Source organism: Epinephelus lanceolatus, chromosome 19 (genome assembly GCF_041903045.1).
Source record: "Epinephelus lanceolatus isolate andai-2023 chromosome 19, ASM4190304v1, whole genome shotgun sequence".
NCBI lineage: Eukaryota > Metazoa > Chordata > Actinopteri > Perciformes > Serranidae > Epinephelus > Epinephelus lanceolatus.
Window position 1 is genome coordinate 22,348,982 of NC_135752.1, and position 19,832 is coordinate 22,368,813.

Below are 19,832 nucleotides of genomic sequence, written 5' to 3' on the forward strand. Positions count from 1 at the left end.
AAGCAGAATGTTTTTTCAAATCTAAAGTTAAACATGATCCTGAAACATTTTATTAATAATAAATAAATTCAAAGTGATAACACAGACCAATGTAAAGTCAGTTTGCTACATGTATCCCAGAAGATTTGTAGACATGCAGTCACATATTCTGTTTTCACAGCAGTCTTGTTGTGATGCATCTTCCCTCACGAACAGAATGATGAATCAATAATGTGAATTTGTTCTGAAATACTGTTGCAGTTTTCATTAAATGGGATGTGATGTGAAGCTGTTATGCTGATATAGGACAAAGCAGGAGGTGGTAAATTCAGGTTGAAAAACTGAGAAAGACAAGATGTTAAAATGGTGTATTTGAGCTGATGTAATGTTTCTCATCTTCCCAAATATTAGGAGGCCATGTCCAAAGTTGTATAAGTAAATAAGCACCAAATAATGACCAAATCTGTGCATCCATGAATGACAACACAGCTTGCACACACACATTTGTACACAAAAAGAGAAGACATAAGTAAATAAGCACCAAATAATGACCAAATCTGTGCATCCATGAATGACATCACAGCTTGCACACACACATTTGTACACAAAAAGAGAAGACATGCTTTAAAATGTTTTTACCCTTTAGTATCAGTAACACCAGCAGATATACTAACCAGTGTGTCCGTGTATGAACTCGTCATTCCTATGTAATGTACACATCCTCAATCTACACAAACAATCAGACAGATAACCAGAATGGCACACAAGAGGCCCTGCTAACACAAATCCATTAGGGAGGTAGAGTGTCTCAGATATTCATGAGGCCCGGTGTAGCTCATTGACAGAACAGCTCCCTCTCTTCTATCTGCTCTTGTATCTGCTCCAATACAATTATCCCCATTGACATTCCTGCCTCGTTCCTGCTGCCTTCAAAGGAAATGGACGGCAGGATTCACTAAGCCATGCGGCTCAGAGGCTGCCCTGCTCAGCCGAGTGTGTGTGTGAAGAAGGACATGACAGCCCACACGCCCACAGTGCGTGCACACAAATACTGTCCTCGGGGTGTCAGAGATGGATTTATGGCTTGCAATGGCAATAGTTTCCCACACCAATCATTAAAATGCAGAACCACACAGCTCTTTCTGGAGACGTGCACGCACGCTCGTGGAAGTGAATGTGTGTGTGCATGCAGATTGCGTGGTTGGGGTGATGATGGGGTCTTTCTGTCTGGTAATAGGCGTGTTGCTTACTGATTCCCACACACTGACAGCTCAGGGCAAGTGCAGCTGGGTGATAACAACTGTGTCTTTAAGCTGACGTGTGAGTGTCTGTGTGTGTGCATGTACCTGTGCGCGGTAGGTAATGGCCTCAGCCTGCTGATCGGTCATGTTGGCTAGTGTGTTTGTTGGCTCTTTCTCACATGGGTCGTGTAAACCTGGACCACCTGGGGGAAGACAACAGACACACACACACACACACAAAGTCAGTTGTTGTCACTTTACATGCTGACACTGCAGCTCAGCAACATTTAATTAGGCTTCACTGAGGCTTCACTGTCATGAAATGAGCGACAGCGGAAATCCTGACTGCTATAACGGACACCAGCCGCAGGAGAATTGAAATGGTCAAACTGGCTGTGAGATATTCAAACCAGTCACTTAATTTAAAAGGTACAAATCCTCCACCTCTAATTGTGCCATATTTGTATTCAATTGAATACTGTGGGTGAAAAATATTGTCCTACTAGTGCGGCACATTTTTCCCCATAAATTTAAACTTGAGCAGTTTGTATTCAAGTCTTAATTTGCATTTTTTTAAGCTCATATACACTCTTCTTTTCTGCTTTTAAATAATGAAAAAAGATCTATTCTACTTTCTAAAGGAGGACTTTAAGGAGCTTCGATCTAGAAGGACATAACTGGCTTTTGCATCCAAATTACATCTTTTAAAAATTATGTAAGAAGAAACTCAGCTTCCACATACTTTCGAATAATTGGATTTTGGCCAAGGATGCACAGCTTTTTGTAAAGAAACCCTTCAGCTGCTCCTAATTAAGATTCTCTCGTAATGACGACCTTCCTCAGACAGCTGTGCTCTGCTGGGTGATCGATGATGCCTCGACCTCTCTCGGAGAAACGGCTCAGAAATGTACCAAGCACAGACTCCACATATCTAATCATCTACCCAAAACCTAGCGTGTTTCCTCGCCATGGGTGCCAAGAATTTTCATTTGCACACACACATGCTCCTCTGTTGATTTCTCTAATCTTTCCAGCTCTATAATAATGCATCTGCCACGGCTTCATACCTGGTAGCAGTATGCCTGAGGCCAGACACTCCATGACTCGACGCAGGGCTTCTCCTGCCCCGAGAGGTCTGTTGCAGGTGGCGATTGCCTTCTCACAGATGAGCTCCAAAGGCTGCAAGAACACACAAACACATAAGCACTGATGAACATGAACAAGAAACTGAGGTGCTGTACAAAGAAGAGCTGCAATGAAAAAGAAAATGAATCCTGAAATATTTTGATAGCTAATTACTCGTTTCAGTCATTTTTGAAGCGAAAAATGTCAAACATTTGCTGGTGCCAGCTTTAGAAATTTACCGCTTTTTTGTCATTTATGATAGTAAATGAGAAGTCTCTGGCTTTTGGACTGTTGGTTTAACAAAATAAGCCTTTCTTAGACATCATTTTGGGCTCTTTTCACATTTTTTTTACATTTTATAGACTAAATGATTAATAGATTAATTGTGAAAATAATCGGCAGAGTACTTGATACTGAATATAACTGTTTGGACGCATTCACACTGGCGCTATTTGGTCCGTGGTCCATTCAAACTCTGGTGCGGACCAAACAAGCGATCCCTGGTCCGCCTGAATACTGGGGGTCCCGGTTCACTTGCAGGTGAACCCTGGTGTAGTTCGCTTACAGTGGGGAATGCAAACGGACTATCCAGTGAACCACAGACAGGAAGTGACCCAAATAGAAGATGTGACGTAGAGCGCAGTGCATTTTGGGTAGAAAAAAAAAAGCCAACAGCGCAAACCGGGAGAAGCAGTTTTAAATTGTTTAGCGAGAGGATCACGGCATGCTGATTTAATTCATCGGTGGATCAGTATCGCATCAAGGTAAAAAAAAAAAACTGCGACAGCAATATATTAAGGTCCACGACTGAAGGGGATGGATATCCGTTTTCGGTCCTGGCCAATTGATGATTGCTTTTTTCCTTCCTGGTCAGTGGTCGTTTCAGGCAATACCGCCCCCAAACCCGCAGCTGTTGTAACTGCATGACGTTTTCGGCATTCCCCGCCAATTCGAACTGGTGTGAATGCACCCTTAGTTGCAGCCCTAATGCAAAGCTATTTACCCCTTTTACACAGTACAGACAGTATATGAAATTAAACCCATGGAGCATGGACTTGAATTGATATTCAGAAAATGCATCACCATCTGTTGCTTAAATGTATTTACCTAATAAATTTTGTGGTTTTCTCACTAGAATTAATTCATCTTTCTTAATAACAAGATTAACACCACGTCTGTCAATCAGATCCTAATGAGACTTCATAATGTGCACTGGACTCTGCATCAGAATCCATCAGCTTTATATAAGCCACACACTTCACTTATGGATTACTTTTGAGCACAAGTGCTTCAAATTTCAATATAAATCCGAACTTCTCATTACAGCTGGGAGATGGAGGGCATTTTAGAATAATGCAAATACCACCATAAAACTGCAGAAAACTTCAAGAAGGCCGAACACTTTCTTTTCATTTCGCAGGATTAACAATCAAACACAGGTAATTACAGCAAAAGACTCACCCATCCCTTGAGAGGTTCCCAGACGGGGTGTCTATTGCACATGTCTCTAAGTATCCTGAGAACGATAACGCAGGACTTGAGCCCGTTCACTCGAGCCTGAGAGAGATGGAGGGGATGGAGAGGGGAGAGAAGAGGAAAGAAGGAGGGATGCAAGAAGGAAGATTACACAGAAAGAGGAAGAAATTGAGTGCGGGACGAGTGGTATTTGTGCAAACACACACAGATAAACAGCCTGCTTCACACCACAAAGCCACATGATGATAGAAGTGATTGTATCTGTCTAAAACCCCACAGAGAAGGAATATGCTGATTTAAGACACTAGACATTTTGAATTTAGTTTACTTAACATGGTTTACTAAAAATATTTCTTTGAGTTTTGGCTTTGTCTTCAGAAAATACCTGAATTCGTATTTTTTTTTTGTCAGTAAGGTAAGTGAGTTGGGAGATAGATGGGGAAGGGTATGGGAGGGGAATCAGAGGGAAGCACTGACATACTGTACAGAGCAGGCAGGTTCACATAATAGCCAAAAAGAAAAACAAGTATCAACCATTGCTTTTGTAGCCTTACGATTCATCTTATGTTCATCTTTTCTACAGTTCATGTACAGCGAATGGAGTATTTTAAAGATTTTAAAGTAGAATTTTAAAGAAAAAAGAGAGAAAGAACTGATGTGTAATAGTTGTCAATTTTTGTTCATGATATCCTTTAAACTGAACTGGAGATGAACAAGCATAGAACCATGTTTTAGCCATACTGCCTTCAATTGTAACATTTAAATTAATCTTTATTTTAATGCGTAAATTGTCCACACCTCTATCTACTCTACATTAGCCTATTCCGAGTTGGCATAATAAGCACCACAGCATTAGCCGTCAGTGAGTGTATCCCCTCTGGCTGAATCGTCAGGCTACAATAAGCATCGGGCAGGAAGACAGGAAGTGAGTGGGTGCCGACCTGGAACCACTTGGCGTGTCGCAGCGCTGCCAGGGCCAACAGACATCTGTGTCTATCCAGCACCTCCCCCTCCTCCTCCTCAGCCTCCACTCTCTGCGCAGCAGCACCCAACACTGCCACAAAACAATAACAACCCAATATAGAGAACGTAAAACACACACACGTCACGTCTGAGTGTGTGTGTTTGAAATGTGCGTGTGTGAATGTGTGCAGACACGCTTGGAGCGGTGTGTGTGAATGCACACATACACACACACATGCATGGATATTTTTTGGTACATACAAGGTGCTTTCTCATGCCATGAAGTTGCTCCTCTCCTTGTAGAAAGCGCTGACTCTCTACAGGTCACAGATCTGTGATGAATGCTCAGGAAAAAAGCTCCTCACTCTTTAAACGGTGTGTCATTTTCAACACTGTGATCAGTCTAACATGTGTTAACTGCATCACATGTTGACATCTTTAGCACATTGTAACACAGGATGCACTCTCCCTTGTATATGTGTTGAAAATTACACACACTATTCAACAGCGATTTCGTAGTTTACATCCATCCGGTCACTGACGAATCAGTGAAAGGGGGAGCAACCGGGGTCACAAGAGAAGAGACAACTTCTTGGGATGGAGAGCCCCTCACAGACATACACCAAACAAATACCTAAGGAGTGTTTGATTTAATGTGTGGGCATTGTTGGGACACGTCCATTCATTTCGCTGTGCCCAGCAAGGTAAATCAATCTCTCCTTTATGTATTTGAGGAGGATTTTATTTATTTTGATCCAGTCTGCGCCAGGCAGGAGTCAAAATAGGAGTTTGTTTTTCTTCTGGATTACTTAAGGTGCACTTGATTTCACTGGCTCATGGAGAAATGATGCAGAAAAAAGCAATTCAACTCCCTGTCTGGGCAAACACACAATCAAGCGCTCCTAAAGTAGAACTGAAAAGAAAAGAAAAAAAAAAATAAAAATCTAAGATAGTTTGACCCAGTCTCAGACAAACACAACACAGGAGGGATCAAGGCAGGGTTTAGTCAGAGCATTGTGGTTGGTAAAAAAAAGGAGCATTCTTCCGCTTTTATATGTAAGCGTTTGATTCATGCCGCCAAGCACACCGGGACTTCACTCGAGTTACTTCACTCACAATGAGTTCTGGTACTTCAGAATCAGCACAAAATCTATGATATGCAAGGCGAGCTGAATCAAACGCAGCTGTGTATGAATGAGTGCGGTTACATGGGGTTTCTGAAGAGGGTTTATTGTGTGTGGACCTACTGGAAGTGACATAAAACACACTAAAGAGCCCTTTGGGGTCTCTATGAAAACACAACTAGGTAAATATTTTCCTCATCGCTCTCCCGTGAAAAGAAAAATCCTTCCCTGAAGAGGTTTTAAGTTTAAATGTCAAATGTGACCAATGTGTAGCAGAAGGAGAACATCCGTCTCACATTATCCCTGAACTCATCTCGCCATTATTGCAGCTTAGCTCTTCCTCTGTCTAGTACACGCTGCAGTGTGTGTATTTATGTTTCGTTGTGATGTATAATGGCCTATCTTAAGGTCTGTCAGAGTGATCCCAGCTGTGTGGGAATGCTCTGCTGCTAGTGGATCATTATAGTCTTTCTTCTCCTGCTTGCTTGTCCTCCCGCTGCTCTCTCAAATGCTCTGCTGGCCGCTCCCTCACTCACTCAGCACTCTTACTTTATCATTATCTCCTCCGGTGTTACTGACGCCTGTCCTCTCCTTCAGTCTGATTTTTTTAAAAATCCCTTTGCTACCATTTCTCCTCTAATTTACTGCCCCCCCTCTGTGACCACAAAGTGGCGAGCTGCATCTGAGTTTAAAGGAAGACTTCACCCCAAAAATGACCATTTGTATATCAATTACTTACCCTGTGGTAACGTTGAGTTTGTGAAGAAAACTTATTTTTCTCACATGCCTCCAGTAAAAAAAGAATCCAAAAAATCTTGATAAACTAAAGTCATAGGGGTCTGTTTTTAACAACAGCAATACTATATCAAAAACTTAGCATAGCATTAGCTCAGGCAGGACATGATGTCAAGCTCAGCTCCTATCCCAGCTACATCAGCTGATCTCAAACAGCCCAATCAACTGATGGAGCAGCTGATTGATCACATGATTCCTTGCTGCTGCTCTCCCTGCCTTAGGCTCTCCATGTAGGCGCATAGAAGGGCAGGGAGGGCTCCCTCTGTCTCAAGGCTTTCTACGCAGGCACATGGAAGGGCAAACAGGTGTGTTCCCTCCGCCTTATGCTTTCCACATAGGCGCGTGGAAGAGGCCTCCTGGGAAGGCCCGAGGAAAAACAAAGAGGCCCCATCACAGAGCCATACTGCCAAATATAATACTGCAAATGGAAATGTTCTTTGACTTAACTGTTCCTGACTGAACATCAGTTTACAAACTCTCATGCAACTCATGCAGTATAATCCCAGTCTCATTTATCCAGTTGCACGCTCAGTACTTCCCAAAGAGATGTGAAGTGAACTAAAAGTGAGGACTATCTATGGTCTCTTCAAAGCCAGACTCCATTGACAAAAACAGTCATTTTACCTCCCTGAACACAGGAACTGATTGATGGAGGCAGTGGTAGACCAACAGCTACTGTGTTCAGCGAGGTAAAAAACAGCTCTTGTCAGTGCAACCTGGCTTTGAAGAGAGCCTAGATACATTTCACTTTTTGTGCAGTTCGGTGTGTTATACACTGCAAAAGTTGTGTTAGAGTTTGACATAGTTTTGGTGTTGTTAAACATGGCCCCCTGTAACTTCAATTCATCAAGAACTTTCTCCATTTTTGGATTCTTTGTTCACCAAAGGCATGCAAGAAAAAGTTTTTTTCACAAATTCGACATAACACAGGGTGAGTAATTGATACACAACTGGTCATTCAGAGGGTGAAGTGTTCCTTTAAAGGATACAGAGACATGTAATAACTTATGATCAATCCAGTACCTAACTACAATCAGAATAACCCTGATTCACATGGTGATTGATTACAGTAGCAGATAATATGACCCAGCACTATTTTTAAATCAATATATGAATTGCCTAACGTCAAATCAGAAGTCAAATCAATCCATCTAACAGCCTTTAAATAGCCACAGCTCACTGAAGCATTCTGGTGCATAGCTTTTATTCTTATTAAATGAGTGTATCATGTTGTTGTGCATGAGCTTGTGTAGCTTTAAGAAATAATTTACAGATTCTCTAATACGTTGCTAGTAAAGTTCTGACCAGACACGAGCAGTCGTAGCTTTAAGAAGGCTTGAAGAGGTGCTGACACTGGCATCTGTGCCTGTCGATGCATGTGTTAATGTGTAGAAGCATTAGACCCTGCCTTTTACGATGTGACCCTATTAGACAGACTGGCCCACATCCCTCAACCTCCACAGGGTCCTGATGAAATCTGAGCAATTAGACATCCAGTGCGACAGGTATCTTTATCCTTCGGGTGCAATGTACAACTGTGTGTGTGTTGCTTCTCCACGATGTGCCGTTCTTTCTGTGCGAGACAGAAAAATACGAGCCATCTCCTCCGTCATGCCGTGGCACGTGGCTTGATGTACAGCTAACCTTCGTGCTATCTCTCATCTCTCTCTCAGACCTGAGTGTCTAGTTGGACGGGTGCCACAGGATGGATGGGCAGCTTGCTACTGCTCGGTTATTGATTTTGCTGGCCTGCTGGCCTTGCCTCCCCGTCCCACCTCCCACAACCAATTATAATCAGTTCCTGCTACCCATGAAAACGGGGGGGGGGGGGGGGGGGGGGGGATTGTTATTAGACTGAGCACCAGACAGTTCCCGTGTGTTTCAGCTCTGGTATGCGTCCTGTACTGTCACTGTCTTGTCTTGTGTCAGCATCCGTTAATGAGGTCATACCTCTTTTTTTGAGGGAAATAAAAACAATTCTATCACGAAAAAATACAATATAACATGGAATTGCTTGTTAGGATGTTCAGCGAGTGCAATTGTCTATCTCTGTGTTCCTACCTCGCCCATTCTTCCTCTCCTGCTCCTCCTTTTCATCCTCCAATTCCTCCTCCTCCTCCTGCCCTTCCTCGCCATTCTCCAACTCCTCCTCTTCCTCCTCCTCCTCCTCTTCCTCCTCATCTTCCCTCATGGCTGGCGAGGTGAGGGTAATCGTCAGCGTGAGTTTGGGCTCTGTTGTAGTTCGTACCAAGATGGCCGCCTCAGGCAAGGAGCTCGTGACCTCATACTTCTCCTCTGTCAGCTTCTGTCATGTGTCAAAACAGACACAACGAGACAGTCAGAGGCCAAGGTCACAACATGCACTCAGCGCAGATGGAAAAAAAAAAAAAAAGAAGCAAAATATATCTGAGCCTGCTGCTGCTTCAAGATGCAGCAACAACATCACAAGGTATGACAGGAGAAATATCAAGTGGATAACGTGCATGAGGAAAACATTTGAGAAACTGATTAGCCTTGTAGATAATGTGTCTCTTGATATTTCCAAACGGGGCTATTTTGGTCCCTAAGATGTGATTGATATGCTGAACTAAAGCAGCATTTGGAAATGTGAGAAGTACTGTAACTCTAACTTGCTTGTCCACACATAATAATGAATATAGTGTTGTTTTAAAAAGTCACATTTAGACCAAGACATCCATCTCGATCACACGCATGACAACAAGCAAATGAATGCACTGGATGAAAGCTGTGAGATGCATTTGATGAAAAACAACTGCGAAAAAAATCTTGAAAGATGATGTAATGGAGTGTACTATGAAAGCTGGTACAAGCTCTTATCCTCTACATGAATTTCAGAGACATTGTGTCTCTGTGTTTACACATCTACCTCTACTGTTTCACACATCCATTTGTGTAATTGTCTATCTGTATGCTTCATTCAGCTTCCATTCAGAGGGAATCAATTACTGCTGACCTCTGTGGTCGCGACTAAGAAGTACTGATGATAATGAATCCACGTCGGTATACACAGCGGCCACATTTGTAACTTGATACACACATGTGTCAACATACAAGAATTAATTAACTACTACAACATTAATGCAACAGCAACAAAATAACTTTTGCAACACCAGCCTGCAGGCTCGCCAACTAAGACACTTAAACAAATGAACGCACATCAACACACACATTAACCCTGTTATGACAGGTGTACACACACGAACAAATGCATAAAAAAGTCATGACTAATGACTAACACAAACTGAATGAACAGAAAATGTGAACTAAAACACAGTTGGCCCTGAGGAAGCATTTGTGCGTGTAGTGTCTTTATATGCAGCATGCTGCTCTTGCTCTATTTGCATTGTGCATGTGTGTGTATTTATGTTATTGGGCAATAAATCTGTCATCCAGTCACAGTGTGTGGACTGGTTCCTGCAAGGATCATCACTTACGTTGGGGTTACAACTTGAATTTGGGACTAAAAATAGGATCAATATTAGGTTAAAGATAGGCTGAGGGTGCAGCTTGTGGTACATGGGCACAGATTGAATAATATTAACTCCTCTAACTTTAAAACAAAATATTAATAAGGTTATTAATAGATATAAAAGGATGCCCATTAGGCTTTAGGGCTGTGGGATTACAACAACTGTCCCAGCCTCTCCTCTTCCAGTATGTTATTCATATGTTTTCCTGAGCTGCCACCCAATCGCCAGATAAACTGGTGGCTTGTACATTTCTGCAAACCATGGATATGTTGTAGCAGATATGTTAAAACTTTACATTTCAACAATCCTGCTAACATGTGCAGAGGTTTAAGCAAAAAAAAAAAACACTTGGTTATGGTTAGGAAAAGATCATGTTTTGGCTTAAAATAACTGATTTTCCCTCCAAAAAAGCAGTGATGTCTCAGTAAAAAACAACCGCTTTTCGTGGCACTATCTTCACGATGGGTTGCTGCACAACACCCATGTTTGGAGTCTAAAAAGCCGCGGAAACACAGCAATGACTCGCTAAATCACAACCAGTTTTGATGCTGGTCGAAAACAGTAGTCTGCAGCTTGGCAGGCATCTCGGCTCGGTGACTTGCCATCAACCGTCCCCTCCACCCCCTGATGACAAAATCAGCTTATATATCACATCACTTTACAAACGTTGATATGACATGTATAAAAATGTGCAAAAGTATTTCATTCAGGGTTTGCAGAAATGTTAAACAGCAACGTTTTCTTCTGGCGAAAGGGCTGCTCCCCTCCAAGTTGTAACCAGGATTAACCCTGCTTAGGTTTTTGTCCGAGTCTTGTCCACTTGCTGTGAGCTGCTGGTCCTATACGATTGAAAATCGAGGTTGGACTATGCATAGGGATGAGAGTGAATATAAATTGGTAGGACTGGTGTAAGGTATGTGTCTAGGGTTAGAGTAAGCTTCCAGGACATTAATCAAAGTCAATGTCCTCCTAAGTGACAAAAGCAAGTGTGTGTGTTTGCGTGTGTGTGTGTGTGTGTGTTTCTAGCACTACTTAAGTGAGCAGCGAGTCACAGAGGGCCCATCTACATCCCATTTGCCCCTGATGAGAAAATCAGAATCTCTAGTCACTGGGCCGAGACACAAGATTACCTCCTTGCCCACACAGACAGAAAACACACACGCCCTTTTCCCTTTCTGCCGGTGTCTCTCTCACACCACTTAGCTGAGTCGGAGAATGAGCAGAGAAGAGGCACCAGGCAGAATTTATTCATTGAGTCATTTCTGCACTCGCCGGCTGGGTTGGGAAGTTTTTTCCATGTGTGCAGCTATTGCTAAATACTGTATCTTCTAACAGATTTTTAGTGATGCACAATGTTACAATGCTACCACAATATATATCTAACAAATTACTTATAAAGCGGACTCTAATCCCGAGAAGCTAGACACAGCCTAAAAAAGGGGAATGCAATTTAATTCCTTGATCATTTAACATTACAAGCAAACATGTCCAAGAGTGAAAGTGACAGCATGTATAAAATAGGTCCCATCTATTTGTGCCTGCATTTTGTGTACACTCTGTGTGTACTGTGGGGATCAGCGTGTTTTGTATTCCTGTTGCCGTGACTTGTTCATGAGGAAACATGACACTGAGGTAGTGACGGGAGCATTAATCACACATGACTCATACATACTAAAACACCTCTCAACTTCTCACTTGACGACATTGCTGTCGCTTGCCTCCTTATGCCAGCACTCGCGACGCTTCCCTCTACACTTACACATGAACTTAAAACACACGCAGGCAGCAGTGCGAGCTGCCAAATTCAAGCAGAAACACTCATAAAGCGTTGGAAGCTTGTCCAAATAGCTTATTTTCTGACATTGGAGAGGAGTGCACAATAAAAACAGAGCTTTCTTGGATTTCATTTGGCAGACTGTGACTGGAGTTTTGATGTTAGGATGAAACTGTGTGTGTGTGAGCAGCGTGCTTGCAACAAGTGTGTGACAGAAAACAAAAGACGGAAACTAAGAAGCAGCAGTATGTTGCTGTTTGCATGCACCTGTGTATGTGTTTGTCTCTAACCTCTATCTGTGTGGGTAAATTGTGACAGACAGTGTCCAGCAGTGTCTGTGTGGGTTTGTCTCTGCACATCAGCACCAGCTCCAGGTCCATGTCGCCTTTGATCAGGAGGCCTTTGGCCACCAGGCCGATCCTCATCACTCCACACAGCACGCCACCGCTGCTGGGCTCTCTGTTTTGTAAAGAAAAATAAACAACAGGTAACATTTTTATTGTGTGTGGTTTTTAACTGTGAGGATATACAGGGGGAAAAAAATTAAAGTTACTGCATCTAGTTTCTCAATAAAATCTATACCTGTGCAGGGAACTAAATACTACTGAAATATAAAAGGACAATAACAGTTTTGCCAAACATAATGCCATGACTTCAAACAAGGAATATCTTAACATGCATCAACATTTTATGTGCTCCTTGGTAAATAGCGGTACGATTAAAAGATTAAAATACAAGGCGCCAGTTAAGATGGCAAAATAAGATCCGACAAGGTAATTCAAGACCTTAATGAGAAGTAGTGAACCCTTAATAAAAAGATTCATGAAGATAGCCAACCATGGAGACTGTGCCCAGAGATTGTCAGGTGGTTAAGTTAATTTCCTCCGGAGCTGCACATGCTCCTGCTGTTCATGTAGCTCTCTGCCAGAAAGCCATATACAGTATTTTACCAATATGTTGAACTATTCTGTGGACATTTTTGATCAGACAAAACAAGCCAGAGAATGCCACCTTCTACGTCATGTCGTTTGTGACATGACATTTTTTTGGGAGAGCCCTCTGACGCAAATTGTGATTTGTGATATTGGGCTTTATAAAGAAAATTGAATTGAACTCAATTGAACTGAAAACGTAATTACAAAATCATTGCTTTCAGTTCTACTACTTTGGTTGGACATTATATTGAAATAATTCCTATTAAAGATATTCCTGTCATTTTGACAACTGTTTATGCCACTGCCAAAAGTGCAGCTGCAGGCTACCGGTACGTTACAGTGTGTCATCTTACAGTGTTGTTTTATTTTTCTCCATACTTGCATAATTAGGAGGGGTACAGTGAAAAAAAAAAGGAGAGAACTGCTGTGCCAGAATCTTATAATGGTAAGGAAAAACCCTGCCATCATGTTGGCTAAAATGTTGGTGACATTCTTATGTAAGCAAACACGCATGTAAAGACAACGGGCAATATCCAGGTTAGCAAGATGATCACTGCCATGCCCATATATCGTACGATAAGTCGATAATTATCGTGACAGGCCTAGCTCTACCCACCTATAGCTGTCACTGGAATCCTCAGTTTCATTGCTGGGGTCATCACCAGGATCATCCTCCTCTGTGCTGTCTGCTGGTTGGCTGTCGACCTGGCTGTTGATATCGCTGCTGCTCTGATCCAGCCAATCTGAGACGTGTTTGAGGGCGCACTCGACAGTGGACACCAGTGTCTGAACCGCTTCCAGCTCATTAGAGGAGGGGTAGATGGTGGAGTGTTTCGCCATGACGTGGCGGTCATCGTTACTGAAGGAACGGAAGGACCTCTGAAAGGGAAAGATTAATGAGGAGTTAGTTATTAAGTTGAGTAAACTCTGATTAAAACTGACTAAAAACAGATATGCACCCATACCCTTACACACAAACACACACACAGCAAAGGCACCACTGGAGAGAGGTTTTCAACAACAGATTGAGCTTTAATCCATCAAATCGAGCTTTGGTCTCCCTGTTGGGGCCCGACGACTCTCCATCACACACGCAAATTAAAAAAAACACACACACACAAATGCTTGCACCACAACCGAACAGCAAAAAGCAAATTCAAGACCCACACCAAGCGTGAGTACAAATGGCTTTCTGTGTGTTGCCTTCATGCAGACTGCACATATAGTATCTCTTTTATGGGAAAAATCAATTCTTGACTCAGTGACAGCTTCCATTTAATGGCAGTGACCCCGACACGCATGCATGCACACATGCACATATACACGCAGCTGTCAGAAATTCATCTGACCACCGTCCTCATATCCTCTCCACCTGTCCTGATTCAATCAGACACTCTGGCCCTGGTAATTTCTGTCAGCTCTTTGGTGTTTCTCATTTGCTCCTCCTTAGTCTCGGGGAGGTAAGGTGGGAGGCACCAGACAGAGGAGAGTAAACAACGGAAAATAGGGGCAGCATGACACAGAAGCTAAGCAGGAAGAGAATAGAGGAGGACGGCAGAGGAGGACTGTGGGAGGGGTGCAGAATCTGTTCAAAGAAAAAAAAAAAAAAGGACAAAACGTTTGAGGCAGGGGAGGCTGAATCCAAAGATGGATGGAAAAGTAAAGAGATGAAGGAGAGGAGCAGGTGCAACTCTGGCTTTTGTGATTCGCACTGTGCAATTAACGCCACCCAGATGGGTCCCTGTGCATTTATATGAAAACACGTTGTAAATTACATGTCAGCTGTTTACATCTTTCTCACATGTCACAGCTTTTTCAGTGGGTGGGAGATTATTTAAACATCTGATCATTAGATATTAACTAATGCAATTTAATGTAATGTGAAACTGATGCAATGAGGGAACTTATGTGGCAATGTAGAGAACAGATGAGGGGATAACCCTCCGCGAGCATAATTACATTGAGAGTGCATTTTAATCTATTATCAAAACATTTGCAGCAATACACATCACGCAAATTCTCTGGGGCAACTGTTAATTAATAAGAGAAATACCCGTAAAACAGATGACAAATATACAACAATGCTTGTCATAACATATTTCATATTAATTCATCAGTGCTTTATAGTTGGCAGCAACACCACTTCTGTTGTATTCTTCATTGTAATTCTATCTGCAGTACTTTCCCGTTATCATACAAATTAAAACAACATCACTGTAGTTCAGTTTTGCTTTGTCTTGCCTTGTATCTCTATCTTGACTTTCTCTGTGTCTCTATTTTCCACTGCATCTTCATTTTCCTCAACAATAAAAAGATATCTGAGAGGAACAACAAGGATTACACGGTATTGTTTGCATCATCACTTGGTAACCTGAATCTGAAGGATGGGGTTCATTTCTAATCATTAGAGGGTATCGCACTGTGCTGGGGAGCCTGAGGTGCATAACCCAGTTCAACATGAGGAGGCTGCTCTCAACAAGCTGCTTATCTCCAAGACCCACATTTCCCCTTTATTCACTACACACATCCACTCAGAGAGAACCACACACCAGGCACACACTCCACACACACTCACACACACAGGATGACCTTTTCGTTATAGTATGGATAGCGTAGCTTGGGTGCTACTATCAATCTACTTGAAATCCAAGGACCAACTGCACGCACACACACACACACACACACACACACTACATCCCATTCCTAATTGAACTGGTGACATTCTCTTTCACCAGAGTGAGTGAGATAAAGCTATTAACAGAATGGAGGACAAGCACCGCACAATAACTGCAGCCTCACAGCATGTGTAGCTCAGTATGTAGAGTGTGGCACAAATATTTGGCAGGGGTTAGACTCTAGACTCTGCCGACTGATTCCCCCAACACTTTGGCACTGGAGTGATGTAAAGTGAATTATGATACCTTGAAAGACGATGCCAATACAGAAATATCTTCATCATCGTGTCTTATTTCGATCACAAGGACATGACATTTTCAGGCGATCAATACTTTACAATGCTGTTTTCAATAGATATTCATCAGTGTTATAAGGCATGTGTAAAACAAATATTACACCCCCTCCCTTTAAAGGGACAACATATGCAGTTTATCTTGTGTTGGCACAGCGTAACGATCAGTTGATGACAGAAAATGAACAGTTTTTATTCATCAATGCATAAGTTAAATATTAAGATTTCTTGCTTTTGCCTGTTTTATATAATTAAAAATATACAATCTTTAGGTTTTGGACTTTTAGTTAAACAAAACAAAACTGTTGATGCATTTTTCACTAATTTGGGACTAATTTAAAATAAAAAAAGTTGGAATAATAGACTGTGAATTAACTGTTACTGAACACTGGAAATCACCGCACTAATGCCTTATTGAGCCCTGAGTAATGCTGCATTCGCATGGAATCAGGAAGACGGTAGATCACAGATGGACAACACCTTCTGGGCGGCACGTGAAAAACAAACAAACAGTCCGAGGGAATGGCTGGGCGGCAAAACTAAACACACAGGATGATGTGCTGCGATGGGGATGTCGTATTGTTCACAAAATGGAATAAAAAACATCTGGTTGAAATTCCAACACCATGGACGGCAAAAAGTGAAACTATTTCAGCTTAAGACACCGTTACCTATATTCTTTGCCGCCTCATCTCATTTTATCGTCCTGCTCTTGTCCGCTAAAATAATATCCACTTTGCCTTCTTCCTGATTCCATGTGAACGCAGTATAATTTCCACTGTCTCCACTTGATGTTTTACCTCTTCTCTTTATGGAGAAAATGCTATGTTTTGGCCTGAAGCCAAAAGTACTGTAGAAAAAAAGGAGATAACTGTGGATGCGTGTGTGTACCTACATGCACGTGTACAACCCTGTGTGTATCTTTACACTTGTGTGCCTTCACAGAGCAGTGTTTAACAGACCAACAGATTCTCAGTCGCAGATTTTATGAGCTGTTGCTAATGTGAGCTTCTGCAGCCATAAACCACATTGCAAAGAGAGTGTCCGTGTATCCGTGTATCTGTGTGTGTGTGTGTGTGTGTGTGTGTGTGTGTGTGTGTGTGTGTGTGTGTGTGTGTGTCAGTACTACTCGACCATGGGGGAGTTGTTGCCCAGCCGCTCTGATCACCATGTAAATCAGAGCAGTTAAGGAGGACTCACTGACAGGAATCGACCCCCTAGGCCAGCGTGTGCCCAGATAATGTTGCAGACATTTAGACAAGTGACACGGTAAGTAAGCTACTGCAGCCACGATGGGAAGCGATGCAGGATTTCGCAGTTTCACACTAATTTTGAGAGAAAACAGCCATAACATCTCTGAGAAAAAACACTCTGAAAAGTGCTCTCTAGTAAAACAACACAAGCTGCTGTCATGCCCTCTTCAAAACCTGACTACAAAGATGCACGCTCCATCTGTTAAAGACAACATCATGGCTGTCCTTGAATCCACCTCGACCGGCATGTAACCTTGAGGTCAGCTGCACATTATGTTCTCCTCTCCATACGTGCATGTGTTAGCGTATAAGCAAAGGCGAAATAAATCACAGATCTCTATCCAGATGCCTGATACAACCCCCTGTGTCACTAACTAACAAAATAAGCCTGTGTCTAATTTCAGCACACTGACCCAAAGCTGATCCATGGAAGTGAAAATTAAGTTCAGGTGTCTTAGGGCCAAAGATAATGCTGCTACGCCTCTAAATTTAATGTATTATGCGAAATTAAGTTTGGATATTATAGCTTAATGACTGTAGCAAATTAAACACGGCATTAACTCAATGACAAAGTCGAACACAATAAAGGGCAAGAAACATAAGCAGGTAAGCAGACGATCAGACAGGTTATAAACAAGCCAAGAGTTTTGCAAACAGGAAAAGAATCCAAGCACAATGAGGAAGGAAAGATTAGATTAAAAAGCCTTTATTATAATGGCCAACTCATCATCATTTATAATAAAGGCTTTTTAATCTAATCTTTCCTTCCTCATTCTCATTTTTGTTTTGGAGTGTCTGGATTCTTTTCCTGTTTGGAGTATTTTGGATTTCCCTCCTTTTTTTTCCAAGAGCACCCGATACATTTTTTGATCTACTCTCTACAACACAGAGCAACCAGTTATCTGTTTTTCTAAGCCAAGAGTTTTGCCATATTCTCTGAACCAGGGCTGCAACTAACAATTGTTTTTACTGTTGATTAATCTGTTGATTAATTTCTTGATTAATCAATAAATTGTTTGGGGGGGAGGGGATGACATGCAGCAAAGAGTTACAAGCCGGAGTCGAATCTGCGACTGCTGCAGCGAGGCATGGCCTCTATACATGGGGCGCCGGCACTATCCACTACGCTACCGACGCCCCGGAACACAGAGAATTTTGATATATTTTTCCTTTAAAGAATACTTAATCGGATTAATGGATTATTAAAGTAGTTTGTGTTTAATTTAATAGTTGACAAGTAATCAATTAATCATTTGTTTGGAGCTAAAACTGTAAGACTGCACAAAAAATGTCAAAAAATACTCTTAAACTGCCTATCTTGGAGGTTTGTTTAAAGGTTTTCTGATCATCTCATGGCTCATGTTTTAAATATCAGCAACTAACTTGTAGAATGCAATGCCATTATTAAATGATGGCCAAACGTATACAAATACCACAACACCAGAATTATCCTCTTAAATGTCCAAGGATAAAATGTCCCACAAAATTGAGCATAATTACCTTTCTAGTTGACACATTTACTCGAATGTCCACCTCCTACTGCACTCAGCTGTTTTGTCTCTTGTTTCTCTATCTGAAGAATGTTTTAATGATGGGAATATGTAGTGATGATGTATTTCAAGTAACTAAAAACTGCAAGATAAACATTACACCGATCAGCCAAATTATTAAAACCACTGACAGGTGCCGTGAACAACATTGATCACCTTGTTACAATGCAATGTTCTGTTGGGAAACCTTTGGTTCTGACATTCATGTGGTTTCCACCTGACACGGTCCACCCACCTGAACACCAATGCAGACCATGTACCCGCTCCCCTTGCCAGCAACATTCCCCAGTGGCTGTGGCCCCCCAGCAGGACAGTGCACCATGCCACAACACAAAAACTGCTCAGCAACGACCTGAGGAACGTGACAAAGAGCTCAAGGTGTCAACCTGGCCTCCAAATACCCCAGATCCCAGCCTGATCAAACATGTGTGGGACATGCTGTTACCCCACCTCACAGCCCACAGGACTCAAAATATCTGAAAGTAACATGTTGGTGCCCGACACCAAGGGACACCCTCCAGAGGTCTTGTGTCCATGCCTTGACAGGTCAGAGCCAAGTCCAGTCCAAGAAGCACCCACTGTGGATTGGGAGTACCTCCGCGGTACCAGAACGTCCCTCAAATGTTTGATCAGATCAGGACCTGAGGTATCTGGAGGCCAGGTCAACACCTTGATCTCTTTTGTCCATTTCGTGGGTCTCCTGCTGGGGGGCCACTGCCAGTGATAAGTGCCGTTGCTATAAGGAGGTTTATTTTATCTGCAACAGTGTTCAGGTGGATGGACCACGTCAAGTAGCATCCACATGAATGCCAGGACCTAAGGTTTCCCAGCAGAACAATGCACTGTAAGAAGACGATCAATGTATTCACTTCACCTGCCAGTGGTTTTAATGTTTTGGTTGATGGGTGTATTATAGCTCACAGTGGAATGAAAACCTGGACACAGACCCACGTTTTGGCATGGCAGCAAAGAGGCCAGAGCAACATCTAGCTCCAAAGCAAATTATTTCACCAAATCTGAGATATCCAAAACAAACAACTCATTGTAACATTGTGAAGAGCAAAGTATGAATAATACAAAACCTGTAAAACTGTCTGGGGAAAGCAAAAATCTGTTGGCTGTGATTCTTCCCCTCAAGGAATCAGAAACAGACATGCA

At 42.2% G+C, this 19,832-nt stretch overlaps 1 protein-coding gene across 4 annotated transcripts in view; it reads right to left on the minus strand.

The window, feature by feature from the left end:
• The window catches only part of strbp (spermatid perinuclear RNA binding protein), a 106,346-nt gene that overhangs the window by 17,060 nt on the left and 69,454 nt on the right, over window positions 1–19,832 (minus strand). For all 4 annotated transcript variants that reach the window (XM_033647733.2, XM_033647736.2, XM_033647734.2 and 1 more), the window contains 7 exons: window positions 13,520–13,782; window positions 12,259–12,427; window positions 8,765–9,008; window positions 4,763–4,875; window positions 3,807–3,902; window positions 2,288–2,399; window positions 1,326–1,423 (listed from right to left, as the gene is read on the minus strand). In XM_033647733.2, coding sequence (XP_033503624.2) covers window positions 1,326–1,423; window positions 2,288–2,399; window positions 3,807–3,902; window positions 4,763–4,875; window positions 8,765–9,008; window positions 12,259–12,427; window positions 13,520–13,782 — 1,095 coding nt within the window. The remainder of the gene's footprint in view (window positions 1–1,325; window positions 1,424–2,287; window positions 2,400–3,806; window positions 3,903–4,762; window positions 4,876–8,764; window positions 9,009–12,258; window positions 12,428–13,519; window positions 13,783–19,832) is intronic.